Source organism: Schistocerca piceifrons, chromosome 9 (assembly GCF_021461385.2).
Source record: "Schistocerca piceifrons isolate TAMUIC-IGC-003096 chromosome 9, iqSchPice1.1, whole genome shotgun sequence".
NCBI lineage: Eukaryota > Metazoa > Arthropoda > Insecta > Orthoptera > Acrididae > Schistocerca > Schistocerca piceifrons.
In genome coordinates this window covers 119,451,101-119,468,818 of record NC_060146.1, presented here as the reverse complement: position 1 = coordinate 119,468,818, position 17,718 = coordinate 119,451,101, and the positions used below count along the sequence as shown (strand labels likewise).

The 17,718-nt window shown below is 40.9% G+C and overlaps 1 protein-coding gene across 1 annotated transcript in view; it reads right to left on the bottom strand.

Moving 5' to 3' along the window:
* Positions 1 to 17,718, bottom strand: part of LOC124717097 — a 357,007-nt gene that overhangs the window by 79,142 nt on the left and 260,147 nt on the right. The window contains exon 31 of the mRNA XM_047243803.1: positions 2,252 to 2,344. Within this exon, the coding sequence (XP_047099759.1) occupies positions 2,252 to 2,344 (93 nt within the window). The remainder of the gene's footprint in view (positions 1 to 2,251; positions 2,345 to 17,718) is intronic.

Sequence of the window (17,718 nt, the reverse complement as noted above, 5' to 3'; positions counted from 1 at the left end):
ATGTGCAGGAAACTATAGCGCCATACGTCTCTCCTAAAAGTCATCAGATGCCTTCTCCGTCATTGTTTGGAACATATATTCAATTTTGTTTATGAAGGTTTCTTGGAAAACAGTTGAATGGAATCTATACACCGAGATGAAAAAAATAAAGGGACACTGATATGCACATATCCATATGGCAACAGTATTGTGTACACCAGGGCTTCCCAACGTGTGGTCCACGGACCCCTTGGGGGTCTGACGGCTCTTTCTAGGGGGTCTGCGGCCACCTTTCACCAAATCGTGTAAAATAATGAGTAAAATTATTGAATAAAGATGTGAAAATCAAATTCATCACTATTTTCTTTTTTCGTGTGAAAAACACGTTTACTTTCACTTCAGGTCGTATTCCCAAGCAGCCTTTGCGGTTCTTACGCGAGAACGCATACACAGTTTAGTGCCAAAGAATGCGGCTTCTCTGATCGAGTGTTTCGCTGCAATACGGGGGTGGTTTGTGCACCGGGTCACGGCACTAGACGCACTGAAACCTTTTACGCATGTGAGGAGCGAGCTTTTTCGACCAATCAGCGAACAGTTTGGACGTGACGGTGATTGCTCTTAGAGGAAGGCAGCTCCAATGTGTGAAATGTCAATTACAAAGTAATTTTAATCAGGCTGTAGTGTGTTGAAAAAAGGGAGTAAATCCACTAGCAAGTGTCTGGATACAGTGGGAATTCAAATTGGATCGTTAATTTCAAGTTGTTTTCATTCATCTCTAAACCAAAGACTATTCATACTTTGGGGAGGGGGGGTGGGGGGGGGGTCATTTGGAACATGGCACTTGCATTAAGAAGCTTTCAGTTCCCATGGGTTTCGCTCTGAAAGCTAAAGTTACTGTGCTCTTGACTGATTAGGGGTCCGCCATGGATTTTCGACTGAAGAAGGGATCCGCCAGCTGAAAAGGTTGGGAAGCCCTGGTGTACACCATGTATAAAAGGGTATTGCATTGGCAGAACTGTCATTTGTACTCGGGTGATGCATGTGGATAGATTCGTGATGTGAATTAACAGATTTTGAAAACGGACTGGTAGGTGAAACTAGACGCATGGGACACTTCGTTTTGGAAATCATTATGGAATTCAATATTCTGAGATCCACATTTATTACCGGTAGGTTCGAACAACACGTCAGTGTTACAGAGATGCTTCAGGAACTCAAATGGGAATCTGTGGAGGGAAGGCGATGTTCTTTTCGAGAAACAGTATTGAAAAAATATTGAGAGCCGGACTTGAAGTTGACTGATAAATGATCCTACTGCTGCCAATACATATCACGCATAAGGACCACGAAGATAAGATACACGAAATTAGGGCTCATAACAAGGCATACACAGAGTCGATTTTTCCTCCCTCTATTTGCGAGTGGAACAGGAGGGAAAATGACAAGTAGCGGTACAGGGTACCCTCCACCACGCACTGTATGGTGGCTTGTGGAGTATCTATATAGACGTAGAAGTACCTCTTACCACAGACAACACAGTAGTCGATAGCCTTCACTTAACGATCGAAAGCAGTAGCTCTTGCGTGGAGTTATCAGTGCTCACAGACATGCAACACTGTGCGAAACAACAGCAGAATTCAGTATGAGATGTACAACTGATGTATCTGTTAGGACGGTGTGACAAAATTTGGTATTAATGGGCAATGGCAGCAGACGAATGATGGAAGTGGCTTAGCTAAGAGCGTGAAGTCGCCTGCAGTGCCTCTCCTGGGCCCGTGACCATATTGGTTGGAGTTCAGTGGCATCTACAGTGGGGCAGAGACAGGGGAGGGATAACAGGGTACGGGTGGGGGAGAAAAGTGTGCTGTTTGGCAGAGCGTGCAGGGGCTATCCCTGAATACTGACCACTCCTCCTCAGTTTTTAAGACTATTTTTTCTATCCAGAACATTACTCTGACTGTACATACACCACTGAAGAGCCTACAGCATTCACAGTTACGTATATCTCAATTATTAAGTGTAACTATTGTAAATAAACTTATTGTGTTACTTTGGATGTCTGATTGTATTTAAAGACCACCTCCACTGCCAATACAATACACACACACATTATTTTATCCACCTGCATTTTAAAGCGTATTTAGAAATCAGATGTTGAAGTTGCAAATGCAGATATACAAGAAGTGGTAACTGATAATGACCATTTGTTTCATTCTAATGACATAAATGTCTCAAAAAATAATTTACATACCACCTGAAACTTTCTACCTACCTTATTCACACCATTTCCTTCTAAAAGTGATGCACAATTCCTTGTTTTACGCCTCCATAACGGATTCACTTGTGGTGTGCTGTTCTCCAAAAGCTACAATGAAGATTAAAAGATCAGCATAAATATATATTTATGCTGAAATGTTACATGTAATCAATATGTAATACACATAAATATTGCAAATGCAGTTTCAGTGCATTTTAGTTATTATTCAAGCACAAATCAAATCTAATACATAATGAGAAATGGAGCTGTGGAACACCGCAATCCAAACACACACCTCCTGCTTATTGAGAGCAGTCACTTTATCTATCACCAGACTATTCGAGTATCGTCCAGAACTGAGTTAAAATTCAATGACTCAGGCATGGCACTCCGTTAAAAGCTCTAACATGAAGTCACCCCGAAAGACAAATTGAAATATGTTCCTCAATAATGTATTACAGAATTTCAATTATAAAGATGCATTTAAAATATTAATATTTAAATAATGACAGATGGGCATTTTTAGAACTGTAGATATCAAGTGATGTTTCACAAACCGTTGGTAGACTTTAGGCTGTACCTTAACATGCCAGTCAGCTCCATATAGCAGGGTTTTCAATGCATGGCAGTATGTTATTGACTTTCAGAAGGCCCAAACAGCTGAGCATAATGGGGACGAACCAACCTTTACACAATTTACATGTTGCACTGCTTACAGCGAAGGGAAATTGACAGAGCTGCCAGACTTTCACTTTCAAATCCCTGTCACTGCATTAACTATTGTGATTTGTTGAGTCTCAATTCACATTTAATATTTATCTTTTGATAGAGTTAAAGACACTTCTTTAATTTCTGGAATTTGCAATTTTACCTACTGTAATAAAGGCCATCTAAGTTTACAAATGTATCAGTAGAGTGCATTACAATACGGTAAAGTAAGTGTCACAACCTAATGAGAACTCTGTGAATGAATAGCTGTAATGAGGGAGCGAAATACGTGTCACTGCTTTCAGCTGCTAACAAGTTCCTTGCTTGCTAATGGTGTGTTATCTGCAAGTTTCCTCAATGCGCATTGTGACAGTTTTCATGACAAGTGTGATTCATACAACTCCCCAAAACATGCCTTTTGCATCAGCTGAAGAGAGGAAAGAATCAACAGGACTCTCAGACATTCAAGACCATGACCACACTGGCAACAGACTCACAACTCCACTTTGTGTTGAAAACCTCAAGCTGCCTCTGCTCTGATTACTTAATAGCAATACAACCAGAGGTTTTCCCATGGGGAATGAAGGAACAGTGCCAATGAAGAATGGATCTGATGAAGGACCATGGCTTACCGAACCATAGCAATACACAGTGCAGAGAGTTCGTCCTAAGAAGCATCATGGATGTTGTCTCTGGTGTTTCGGCAGGTATTTGCAATTTCATTTTTGCAATATGTAGCTGGAGTCATCCCAAATAAACACTGCTCATCACTTCTTTCATCCAAATCTCAGTGTTGGTTTGTTGCCCATTACAAACAAAATGATTTTTAAAACACAATTTTGTGTGTCCATTTGACAGAACAATCCCAAGTTAGTGTAGCGTGATATTCGGTTTAGTGATATGTTGTAACAAGGGCAGAAAAGAATGAAGGATAACCAGTACTCCAGAAATGACTACACTGCCTGGCCCATGATGACTGCTATCATCATGCAGCAGCACTGCTCAGTTGCTGGTGAAGTACTTGTTATCCTTTGTGTTTTACTGTTAACACATAATGCTATACTGAATGTCACACTATGCTAACTTGGGACTGCTCCATTGAATGGGCACATAAAATTCTATTTTAAAATCATTTTGTTTGGGAAACAAATCAAGGCTTTCCATCAGCACTGGGATTGCATGAAAGATGACGAGCAGTATTTCTTTGGCCGACTACAGCGCACACACACACACACATCTGCCTAAACTCCAGAGAAAATACGCCTGCCAATTCATAGGAAGGACACCTGATATAGTAGCTGTACAATATCAATAACATTGTCACCTAGAAAAAATAAACTTACATAATTCATTTTTTGTACATTTGCAAGTATAAGTCTGCAGTAATGGTACACACTAAAATACACTAAAATACACACACACACACACACACACACACACACACACACACACACACACACACATCCACCTCCAGTAATAAATTTGTGATTCCTTGATGTCTCAAAATGGGTCCTCTCAATCGATCCCTTCTTTTAATTAAGTTGCGCTACAAATTTCTTTTCTCCCAAATTCTGTTCAGTACCTCCTCATTAGTTATGTGATCACTATCTAATCTTCAGCATTCTCTTGCAGCACCACATTTCAAAATCATCTATTCTCTTATTGACCAAACAGTTTATCATCCATGTTTCACTTCCACACAAGGCCACACTCCAGACAAATACCTTCACAGAAGACTTCCTAACACTTAAATCCATATTTTATGTTAACAAATTTCTCTCCTTCAGAAACACTTTTCTTGCCATTGCCAGTCTACATTTTATACCATCTCTACTTCTTGCATCATCAGTTATTTTACTGTCCAAATAGCAAAACTCATCTACTGCTTAAAGTTTCTCATTTCCTTAAATTCCCTCAGCATCATCTGACTTAGTTCAACTAGTTTTCAGTATCCTTGTTTTGCTTTTGATTAGGTTCATCTTATATCCTGCTTTCAAGACAATGTCCATTCCGCTCAACTGCTCTTCCAGGTCTTTTGCTTTCTCTGACAGAATTATATCATCAGCAAACCTCAAAGTTTTCATTTCTGCTTCCTGATCTGTGATTCTTCTACAAAATTTTCTTTGGTTTCCTTCTCTGTCTACTCAATGTACAGAATGAATAACACCATTAAGAGGCTACAAGCTTGCCTCACTCCCTTCTCGACCTCTGTTTCCCTTTCAAGCCCTTCGACTCTTTATAACTGCCGTCTGGTTTCAGTACAAATTGTAAATAGCCTTTCACTCCTTGTATTTTACTCCTGTTATCTTCAGAATTTCAAAGACAGTATACTAGTCAACACTGTCAAAAGTGTTACATAAGCCTAAAAATGTTGTATCATGTGATATTTAGTTTTCTGCATTTGATGGGGTACCATACTGCAACAATCTATGACAACGTGGTGGAAGTGTTTGGTATCAGTGCCCCATCACATGTTAATTGGTGCATATGCTTCGAGTGTGGCCAAACAAGTGAACAACCAAGCTGCAGACCCCTTCTCTGCGGAGAAACAGGAATTGTAAGAGAAGCAGAGGCCCCACTGGTCGTAGACTGACGTACAACAATAGCAGAAAAAGTAAAAATCAGTTGTGGACGAGCTTCCAATAACTCGCACGATGTTCTGAATGTGACATAGGTCGCAGTTCGGTGGGTTCTGTGATTGTTCACAACCATTCACAAAGCCCACCAAACTGCAGAAGCAGTGGAAATGTTGCAGCCATGCCATACCAATCCAGGACTTCTTCAGCTACCTAATCACAGAGAATGAGTGCCGAGTGTATCGCTGTGACCCGACAACAGTGGAGGAAAGAAGCAATGCACACACGGTTCCACCACCACTAAAAAAAAGTGAAGACCTGACTTTTCTGGGCAATATGACAGTGAATGCCTTTCAGGACTGCCAAGGTGTGGCACTAAGAGATTACGATCGTAAGGGGCAAAGTGTTACAGCAACATACTGCTCGAGGTTATGGGAGGACCAAGGAGACAAGAGCGTCACGGGAAGCTGTCCGGGGTGGCTCATTCTGTACAAGACAGTCACACGTCTCACTTCTTTGGGTTATCAAACATTACCTTGCTCCCTGTATTCCCCTAATGGCCATCCAGTGCCTGCTTCCTCTTTCCTCAACTTGATGAAGTATCGGATGTCAGGCATTCCTAGAATGATGATTTTTGAGTTGGTTTGTATCATGAACAACCAAAATACTATTCAGATCGCTGGTAGATGTCCTATTATATGGAGAAACATAAAGGATGAATATGTAGAGTTGGGCTAACACCACCAACAAATTTCACAATCACAGCTTGATTTTTTTTTTATGTAATACTTTATCAATACCTTCTCTTATGTGTCAGTCTGCAGTTCAACAGCTTCACTCTTCAGTGTACAATTATCTATATTCATGCAGACATTTAAAAAAGGTCATAAAATCCATTTAGATAATATACTAATCATTACTTACCACTAACCCCTTCAATTATTTAAAGAACCAAACTTCCATTGAAACGAGTGATTACAAATCAGTTTATGCATTTATTTGCCTTTATGCATGCAAGTGAGAAAAAGTTTAAGGAAAGGTTTGAAAATAGTAGATCCCTCGAACGAAAAACTGCACCCTCTTCTTGGAAAAAAAGCATAGATCACACTGTTCCAAAAGAAGGGTAGCACAAGTGATCTACAAAAAATATATCTGACACCGATTTGTTGTCAAATCTTACAACATATTCTGAGCTCAAACATAATCAGGTATCTCAAACAGAATGTCCTCCTCAATGCCACCAGTGAGAATTCCAAAATAATCAATCATGTGAAACACAACTTGTAAATTTCTCACATGGCATACTGATAGCTTGCTTATTGTCAAAAGTACAATCGTATGGGTATCAAGTAAAATTTGACACTAGATTGAGGAATTTTTGGTAGGGAGGACACAGCATATTATCTTGGATAGAGAGCATTCGTCAGATGTAGAAGTAACTTCAGGTGTGCCTCAGGGAAGTGTGTTGGGACAAGGGGCAGTGGCAAGGGAAGTATCATATTACACTGGACAAAATGACTTCAGAAATCAGTGAATATATTACTCCAACAGATTCAATAATTTTTTTAATATAATTATGTAGCAATAATGGTTGCAATGTATTTCAAATACATTTTAACAGAAGAATAAGAGGGGGCAAATACCTTACTATCCAAACCAATAAATATCATTTAACTTAAAATGACCATCTTATTATTTATTAACACACATTTTTTACCCAGAACTCCGCAACAGTTACCACAATCTACTTTAAGAAAAACCAAATTTTACAGACTTGTCAGTCGAGGACCCCAATTCTCCTTTGTTGAGAGAGATTCCATTCCCCAACCCCCTCCCCCCCCCCCCCCCTTTCCCATTAGCCCCTCCTTGACCGACTTCTAGAATTGCCCCTGGTTGCCCCTCGCTGTAACAGTAACCTCAGAAATTTTGCTGCTGCTGCAGTTATCTACGATGAAGTACTGTTTGAAAGAAGCTACAATGTGGTGCAAAAATTTGCAACCTGCTTTAAATGTTCAGAAATGTAAAATTGTGCACTTAACAAAACAAAACAAAAACGTTGTATCCTATGACTATAATATCAATGAGTCACTGTTGGAATTGGCTGACTCATACGAATACCTGGGCGTAACACACTGTAGGTATATAAAATGAACTGATCACATAGGCTCAGTTGTGGGTAAAGCAGGTGGTAGACTTCACTTCATTGATAGAATACTGGGGAAGTGCAATCAGTCTGCAAAGGAGATTGCTTACAAATCACTCGTGTGACAAGTTCTAGAATGTTACATAACTGTGTGGCACCTGTAACAAGTAGGGTTAACAGAGGATACTGAACATGTGCAGACAAGGGCAGCACGAACGTTCACAGGTTTGTTTGATCCTTGGCAGACTCTTGAAGACAGACTGGAAGACTCTTGAAGATAGACGTAAACAATCTTGAGGAAGACTATTAGCAAAGTTTCAAGAACCAGCTTGAAATGGTGACTCAAAAAATATACTACAGACCCCTAAATATCACTCATGTAGGGATCATGAGGATAAGGTTAGAATAATTACTGCATGCACAGAAGCATTCAAACAATCATTCTTCCCGTGCTCCATACGAGAATAGAATAGCAAGAAACCTCAATAACTGGTACAATGACACACCTGACAGAGGTTTCCAGAGTACAGATGTGGCTGTAGGTGTAGATTATGGAACACCAGATGAATATAGTCTGGGTAATTTTCATTACATTTTTTTAAAAAGCTCCACTTTTGTGTCACACAGTTACATAATTTTGCGGTACATACAGTGGTATATGCAGATACTGGCTTCAATCTGTGTTGTGAATAGTGTTAGTAATGCTGAAGTTTGACTGCACAAACAGTGAAAATGTAGTAAGTGACAAACCTTTTTTTATTTCATCATTTTGTGGTGGGTGTTGGTGAGAAAAAGCTTCATAAAGGTTTTGAAATTATGTGTAAAGTTTGTTGCAAGTTGCAAAGTGATTAAACAGAAAAAGTGCTCTTTAGTACTTGTACACATAAATTTTAGTTTTTAAGACAATATTTACAAATTTGAAAAACAGACTAAGTCTTGTATATATTCTTTGTTACCACATGTTGTGGTTTTCTTGGGTTTTTTTATTGCACTTGTTTTCTTTCACAGTTTGTCATCTGCAACCATATAGAAGTAAATATAGAAAAGTTAGTTGCATCAAAATTTTACAACTCAAAATGTTACAGTTAGGCCAAATATTAACTAGCCATAGCATTCCCTGTTGTAAATGTCAATGTAAATAATTTTTCTATGTTAAGTTCTACATGGTTGTAAATGACAAACTGTGAAAGAAAACAAGTGCAATAAAAAACAAAAACCCAAGAAAACCACAGCATGTGGTAAAAAGGTATACATACAAAACTTAGCCTATTTTTCAAATTTGTACATAGTCTTAAAAACTCAAATTTATGTGTGCACAAGTAGTATACAGCATTTCTTCCTGTTTAATAGAAAAAAAAAAGAGTTCACTGATGACACTGAAAATTCAGCAAAACATGTCTGGGAAATAGCAAAAAGATGAAAAAATTTGTTTTGCTCAAAGTTGGACCCCCTCCAAAAACAAATCTATTTTTAAGCAAAAATGCACAGAAGAACTTCAACCTCAAGATGATTATTTAGTAATATAGATCATTGCTATAGACATGGCTATTTTATTTCAGAGGTGTGTTCAAACTAAAGGGATGCCACTGTCAGATGTATGTTGGCTCAGACATTCCAATTGTAATCTGTTACAGTCCAAAATGTCAATTATACTCTGGTCTTTGTTTTGTTTCCTTCAGTTCGTTTCATTTATTTTTCCTCAAACTGCAAAAATGAGGGCCTTAAATTGCACATACTTTAATGCAACTGGAAGAAAGCGGCACAAATAGCAGATGTTTACCATGTGGCCCTGATTCATGAACACTATTTATCTGAAGGGGCAGTTGGAGAAAATGAAGGTAAGTCGATATATGCTAGAATTCTGAAAAACTCCAGAACGTGCATTTAAGTCAAAAATGGAATTTCATTCATGCTGATTGTGGATTTTTGCCCCAGGGACTCCGCTACCATCAAAATGAAAGAGTGTGAGGAAGGAAGCACAAAAGGAGACTTTTCTTATGAGGACAGTACTCTTCTTCCCAGGAAATGAGAACAATGGTAGACAGCTGCCCACAGCAGAATGAATAACTGTTGATCAGTTGTGGTGCCAATGCCCACAACCTGGTGTGTGCAAGCAGCAACAATGACAGCAGATTTGAGTAGCTACTCCAATATCTACTCAAGAGAAACTTGGAAATCTTGAACAGGGGTAGGAAACCTACCTTCAGGAACAGAAGAAGGGAAGAAGTGGTTGACATAATTCTAATGGGTAGGTATGTCAAACAATGGCATGTGGCATTGAAGGCATTTTTATTTGATCAAATGTATATCAAATTTGAGGTTGAAATGGGTGTTACATAGAAAACAGCCAACTTGAATCCTAGGAAAACAGACTAGGAGTTCTATAGGAAAGACCAAAACTTTAAACTTACCTGAAGCCAGAACTTTGGTAAGAAATTCTCATTGAAGAGATATATACTAGAGGCTACTTTTGCCAATGATACACAGTACCATTTATGAGGAAGCATCCAGAAAATGTACTGGAATCTCAAGCTTCTTGGCAAAACTCTGCCAGTGGAGGAGGTAGTGAAGTGAATGTGAAACTACCAATGGACCCTCACACGTTCCAAGGCAAGAGTTACTCTTGCGAGCACAAGAAAGGTGTGTGGTAAAAACTGAGGTCTAAACCCCTGGAGTACAGGTTGGATATAAACCACTGTAATATGACCTACAATAATTTGCGAAGCTACAGTAAGGTAGAATAAAGTACAACAGGAGGTGGCTGCTTAGGAGCTTGGCCTGCTTAGCCTTGACAGGCAGAATTAGCAGCACACCCACTGTTGGGATGGAGACCATGCTGCACATCCCCCATTACATCTTGGGTTATAATGGAGGCAGCAGGGGGCAAATGGATTACAAACTGCAAATAACTGGAGACATTTAGGATATCTTGAAGCTCTCACCAATATGCTGAGTATGGTAAATGTAGGAATGGTCAGGGAAATGCCATCTGACCATACAATAACTTTCAGCTGCTTCAATAATCCTTTCCATCTGTTAATTTGAAGAAATGAACAGTGGAGGAATGAATGACATCATCATTCAGTAGGCGAGTCTGGTTTACTGATGGGTCAAAAACATATGAAGGTGCTGGGGTCAGGGTATACCGTGTACAGCCTGGACCAGAGAGAGAAATACCTCTAGGGAAACTGGCCAGAGTATTCCAGGGGTAAATATCCACCATCGGAATGTGCACAAAGGAGTATTTGCCTGTGTTCTACAAGGATCGTAGCATCTTATTCTGACAGCCAAGTGCTCTGAAATTGCTATCAACCCCAGAAACGAGATCAAAGATCGCAGCAGAATGCCATGATAGCCTTATGAGACTAGTGGAAAGCAACAGGATAAATCTGCTGTGGATCCCCAGTCACTCAGGAATCAGTGGCAATGAGCATGCTGATAGGTTGGCCAGGACATGTGCAATGACTCCATTTATTGGACTGCAACCTGTCCTAACAGTCACCAAGGCGATGGTAAAATCAAAACTAAGTAGTTGGATCAGGAGGCAGCACATATAGTATTGGACTATGATCCAAAAATTCCAATACAAAGCAATGGAGGTCAAAAGAATATGTGGGTCACTCAGTCCCGAAGAAATCGTGTCTAACAAGGAACTAGTAAATAGTTTCCTACTACTCTTTAAGGATAGTGGTACACTTTATTAGATTCACAGGGAGCAAACCGTTACAACATACTCAGTTTCAGTGCGGGCAGTAGTGGACTAAGACCACTGTTGCTTTTGTCTCGCTGCACAAATCGAATCAAATCAACATGTAACATATAATTCAAAACATGTATGCACACAGTCATTGCTCACCTAGAACCTACAAGGGTGGTTTGGAAAGTTCTCAGAATCACCACAAGAGGTCAGCACTAGTGCTATGAGTTGCTCACGTGATATTCACTGGACTGTTGCCTACAAACACGTGCCACATCAGTGCTCTTGGAAGAGAGTTGAAGTGGTGACATGGTTCTGTTGTCGTTCCCACATGATGATTTGCAAAGATGGGGGGGCAGGGGGGGGGGGGCAGAAAGGGGGGGGGTATTGAGATTTGAACAGTGATTAAGTACTTTGTAAAGAAACGTATGAAAGCAAAGGACGTTCATGCCGATTTCCAGAATACACTGGAGGACTCTGCTCCTTCATATTCAACTGTTGCCAAGTGGACAAGTGAACGTAAATTTGTTCGGGAGCACTTAGATGATGATCTGTGCAGTGATCGGCCAAGATGTGTCACTACTGCAGAAATCATTGCAAAAGTGCAAAAAATGGTTATGAGAAATCTCTGATTGAAAGTGTGTGAAATTGCTCATGCTTGCCAGATGTCACCTGAAAGGATATATCACATTTTAACTGAATAATTAGAAATTAAAAAATTATCTGCAAGACGGGTGCCGCGATTCTTGATGCTGGATCAAAAACACATGGGAATGGACATATCAGAACAATGTTTGACGCGTTTTAGGAGAAACAAACAAAATTTTTTATGTCGGCTTGGACCACAGATGAAACTTGGGTGCACTACTATACCCCAGAGACAAAACAACAGTCAAAGCAGTGGACACACGCTGATTCTCCGCCATCAAAGAAAGTAAAGACAATTCCTTCGGTGGAAAAGGTCACGGCATCAGTGTTCTGGGATGTGAAGGGGATTCTGTTTGTCGATTATCTCCCCACTGGGCAAACAATTACTGGAGAATACTGTGCTAACCTCCTGGACATATTGCAACTAAAGATACGCGAAAAAAAGGCAGGTTTAGCAAGGTAGAAACTCAAACTCATCTTCCACCAAGACGACGTGCACCCGCACGCGTGTGCCGTAGCCATGACAAAATTATTCAAACTAAGGTGTGAATTATTGTCACACCAGCCTTATTCATCTGATATGGCTGATATCCATATTCATATTAATACGAAAAGACATTACTTTGTATACACTGATGAAGTATGGTGATTGCTGGGGCATAAAAGCAATTTATCTTAAAAATACTAAATGGACATCACCCATTAAATATAACACGTTTCAAGTGTATCAAAACTGGAAATTTTAGTATTACACCCTCCCCCCCTTCTCAAGTAAAATTTATGCAGAAGCCAAAATGTACACACACACATGTACAAAAAGAAGCACCCATAATACATAGCCGGATGTCAATGCAACTTTGTAAAAATACTCATACCATCAGTGGGTGTGTAAATGATCGGAGTTGTAATTCTCTGTGATATGTAGAACAGCCACCGGAGTGCAATAGTATTGCTCATATATAGTGTTGTCACCAGGCCAGGTAGGGTGTAAATAACGTGTTAACGATGTATTGACGCTGAGCGAGCAATGGGAAGAACACGGACATGCTGCATACTCGTGTGAGATGTGGGGCATCCAGTACGACAGCGGCCCAATGTCAACCGCATGGGAATATGACGGCAGTGAGCACATCGTAACCCCCTCAAATCTGTGCCTGCCATCTCTCAGACCAAGTAATGGACCCTCTGAAACATTCTCTGTCATCCCACACGGCTGGTAGGAGACTAGCAGCAGCCGGACTAGAGAATTACCACCCTATGTATAGGCTGCAATAACATCACAACACAAACGGCTGCATCTGGAGTGGCACCGCCACTGGAAAGCACAGACTGCTGACAAATGGCATCACACTGTACTGAGTGACGAACCGCAGTCCAGCACTACCCCAGACGACCACCATTGGCAATCATGACGGTGACCTGGGTAGAGGTCCCATTCTTCCAAAGTTTTGGAGAGGCACAGTGTTGTTAATCTTGGCGTCACAGTGTGGGGAACCATCGGGTGCGATTTCAGATCGCAGCTGGTAGTGCCCGAGTTAACTCCGACGGCACAACAGTACGTCACTGAGATCCTGCATTCTCGTATGGTATGTCTCACGTGACAGTTTCGTGGTGTCATTTTTCAACAGTACAACAGCTGTCCAACCGTGGTACGTATCTCTCTGATCTGTCTGCATGACGTTTAGGTACTTTCATGGAAAGTCAGATCTGTCCCAATAGAACGTATGGGATCAGCATTGACATCAAATACATTCCAGAGCCAGTAACCAGGATATCAAGGACCAATTACAACAGCTGTCAGTCAGTTGGCTTTGGGAGAGGATATAATGGCTTGAGGACACACTTCCCAATTGAATCAGTGCATGCATCCAAGCCAGAGGGGGCGAAAGTATGAGGGTGCTCATACAGCCATGTTCTTTACTTGATAAGGTAATCACTCAAATAATATCACACAACCCCCTCAACCTGTGACTTTTGTGTGTGTGTGTGTGTGTGTGTGTGTGTGTGTGTGTGTGTGTGTGTGTGGGGGGGGGGGGGGGGGGGGGGGGGGGGTGTCATGCGCATGTCGATGCATACCCACAATGCATCTTGAATCTACATCGGTGTGTACTGTGATATGGCATGCCACAACAGGTAAAATAGAACTGTGCACAAAATTTGACCCAACCGCAGCTAAAATCTTACAACCTAGAATCCAGGCGTAACTCAGGAGCCAATTCAGAACTAGAATTTGTGTGTGTGTGTTCTAACTCAAAATTTAAAGAAAATCATCAAAGATTTTCTACATGAGTTACTGGATAGGTACCTTAAATCACAGAATATCAAGGTAACAATCTACTCTCACCCCCTAACAATGAAAGTACCGTGAGAATGGTGATTTGTCAGTACCCTGTTCAGTTTAACTCAACTTACAAAATTAACTGCTAGATGGTGCTAGTATGTTCACTATTGACATTTGACATTTCGGTTTAAGTTGTTGTTGTTGTTGTTGTTGTTGTTGTGGTCTTCAGTCCTGAGACTGGTCTGATACAGCTCTCCATGCTACTCTATCCTCTGCAAGCTTCTTCATCTCCCAATACGTACTGCAGCCTACATCCTTCTGAATCTGTTTAGTGTATTCATCTCTTGGTCTCCCTCTACGATTTTTACCCTCCACGCTGCCCTCCAATACTAAATTGGTGATCCCTTGGTGCCTCAGAACGTGTCCTACCAACCAATCCCTTCTTCTTGTCAAGTTGTGCCACAAACTCCTCTTCTCCCCAATCCTATTCAATACTTCCTCATTAGTTACGTGATCTACCCATCTAATCTTCAGCATTCTTCTGTAGCACCACATTTCAAAGGCTTCTATTCTCTTCTTGTCCAAACCATTTATCGTCCATGTTTAACTTCCATACATGGCTACACTCCATGCAAATACTTTCAGAAATGACTTCCTGACATTTAAATCTACACTCGATGTTAACAAATTTCTCTTCTTCAGAAACGCTTTCCTTGCTATTGCCAGTCTACATTTAATATCCTCTCTACTTCGACCATCAACAGTTACTTTGCTCCCCAAATAGCAAAACTCCTTTACTACTTTAAGTGTCTCATTTCCTAATCTACTTCCCTCAGCATCGCCCGACTTAATTCGACTACATTCCATTATCCTCGTTTTGCTTTTGTTGATGTTCATCTTATATCCTCCCTTCAAGAAAGTGTCCATTCTGTTCAACTGCTCTTCCAAGTCCTTTGCTGTCTCTGACAGAATTACAATGTCATCGGCGAACCTCAAAGTTTTTATTTCTTCTCCATGGATTTTAATACCTACTCCGAATTTTTCTTTTGTTTCCTTTACTGCTTGGTCAATATACAGATTGAATAACATCGGGGAGAGGTTACAACCCTGTCTCACTCCCTTCCCAACCACTGCTTCCCTTTCATGTCCCTCGACTCTTATAACTGCCATCTGGTTTCTGTACAAATTGTAAATAGCCTTTTGCTCCCTGTATTTTACCCCTGCCACCCTCAGAATTTGAAAGAGAGTATTCCAGTCAACATTGTCAAAAGCTTTCTCCAAGTCCACAAATGCTAGAAACGTAGGTTTGCCTTTTCTTAATCTAGCTTCTAAGGTAAGCGGTAGGATCAGTATAGCCTCACATGTTCCCATATTTCTACGGAATCCAAACTGATCTTCCCCGAGGTCGACTTCTACCAGTTTTTCCATTCGTCTGTACAGAATTCGCGTTAGTATTTTGCAGCCGTGACTTGTTAAACTGATAGTTCGGTAATTTTCACATCTGTCGACACCTGCTTTCTTTGGGATTGGAATTATTATATTCTTCTTGAGGTCTGAGGGTATTTCGCCTGTCTCATACACTTTGTTCACCAGATGATAGAGTTTTGTCAGGACTGGCTCTCCCAAGGCTGTCAGTAGTTCTAATGGAATGTTGTCTACTCCCGGGGCCTTGTTTCGACTTAGGTCTTTCAGTGCTCTATCAAATTCTTCACGCAGTATTGTATCTCCCATTTCATCTTCATCTACATCTTCTTCCATTTCCATAATATTGCCCTCAAGAACATCGCCCTTGTATAGTTCCTCTATATACTCCTTCCACCTTTCTGCTTTCCCTTCTTTGCTTAGAACTGGGTTTCCATCTGAGCCCTTGATATTCATACAAGTGGTTCTCTTCTCTCCAAAGGTCTCTTTAATTTTCCTGTAGGCAGTATCTATCTTACCTCTAGTGAGGTAAGCCTCTATATCCTTACGTTTGTCCTCTCAATTGTCGATTTAAGTGTACAGCAATAATTATTGACTTTTGAGTGTTGTTGCAGTGAATTATCAGTGAACGATAATTCTGATTTGTATTGTTTGTTTGTTGAGATCGTGCTTCATAATATTTGTTTACGTTCTGTTATTTCATCCTACATTGTTGTTTTTGGGCAGCATTCTAATTTAATACTGTTCCTCAGCTATTTTTTCTTTAAGTTAGTGTTTGCAGTTTGTTTATTTCATGCACTTTTGTGTTAAAAACTGAGTCCAACACCTAGCATAAGTAGCGGACTTAATAACAATGAATTTCATGGAGTTATTGGAAAATATTAGTGGTACAGAGTGTTTTAGTGAAAGCAGGAGAGATTCACAAAGTGACAGTGATGTTCTTGCTGATATACAGCCCACTTATGGTCTCTAATGGTCTCAATGATTTCTGACGACCACTAAGGTATTGTCTTCCATCAGAGCGGGCATGAGGAACAGGGGATCAAGGCATGAGTCCCATGGAGTGACACAGAGAGAGGGACAGGAAGATCAAGAAGTGGTCACTATCACACAGGTCATATGGATTCTTCAGTGGATGGATGGGAGAAGACAAGGGCTGCAGATGGGAAGATCAATGGCCAAGAAAGTACTGTGAACACAATGAAGTGTGTGGGGGGCATCAGTACTCATGAGGCAATGGTCAAGTTGTGCCAGTAAGTTTTCGAAGTCTTGACCGCACCCAGTGATAGCGATTCCACCTCCCAAAGGGTTATGGGCAATGAAATCACCCAAGATTAGGAAAGGTAGGGAAAGCTGAGAAACCAACACAAACAATACATTCTGAGACTCTTCACCACTGGGGGAGGGGGTGACTGCTGCAGATGGTAGTATCCTGAAGTGCTCTTACCTGAACACAGCCACAGCCTCCAAAGGGGTATTAAGAGACCCAAGTTCATTAAATAAGAGTGTCCAGAACCTATGTGCAAAATACTGCCCAACACCCTGTCATAGGTAGCATGATTCTTATAATACCCCCCCCCCCCCCCAATATCCATGTAAGGCTGGTTTCTGCTTTGCTGGAAACCAATTCCTGAAGGGCAATGCAGAAGGTACCGGGAGTATGTACTGTGAGGTTGTGAAGGGGCCAAGCAGGTGGGTTATGTCACCTGCTGTCACTGGCTGAGGTGTTAAGGCATCAACACACACAGGTTTCGGGTTCCGATGCGTGGTGCAATCCAGGGTCTCAGGGGCCACTGGTACCTCTGCCTCAGCCACAAGTGGAACAGTCGGAATCTGGTGGTTTGGGCGCCACTGGAATCTCCTTCTTGGAGGACTTGTTCTTACCTTTCCTCTCCTTAGAAGATATGGCAGTTGTAGATTGGCAGAAGCCTCAGATGGAAGTGTCCCAAGAGACCCCTACCTGCCGAGATAAATCAGAGGAAGGCGATTTATCTCTGGGTGCAAAAT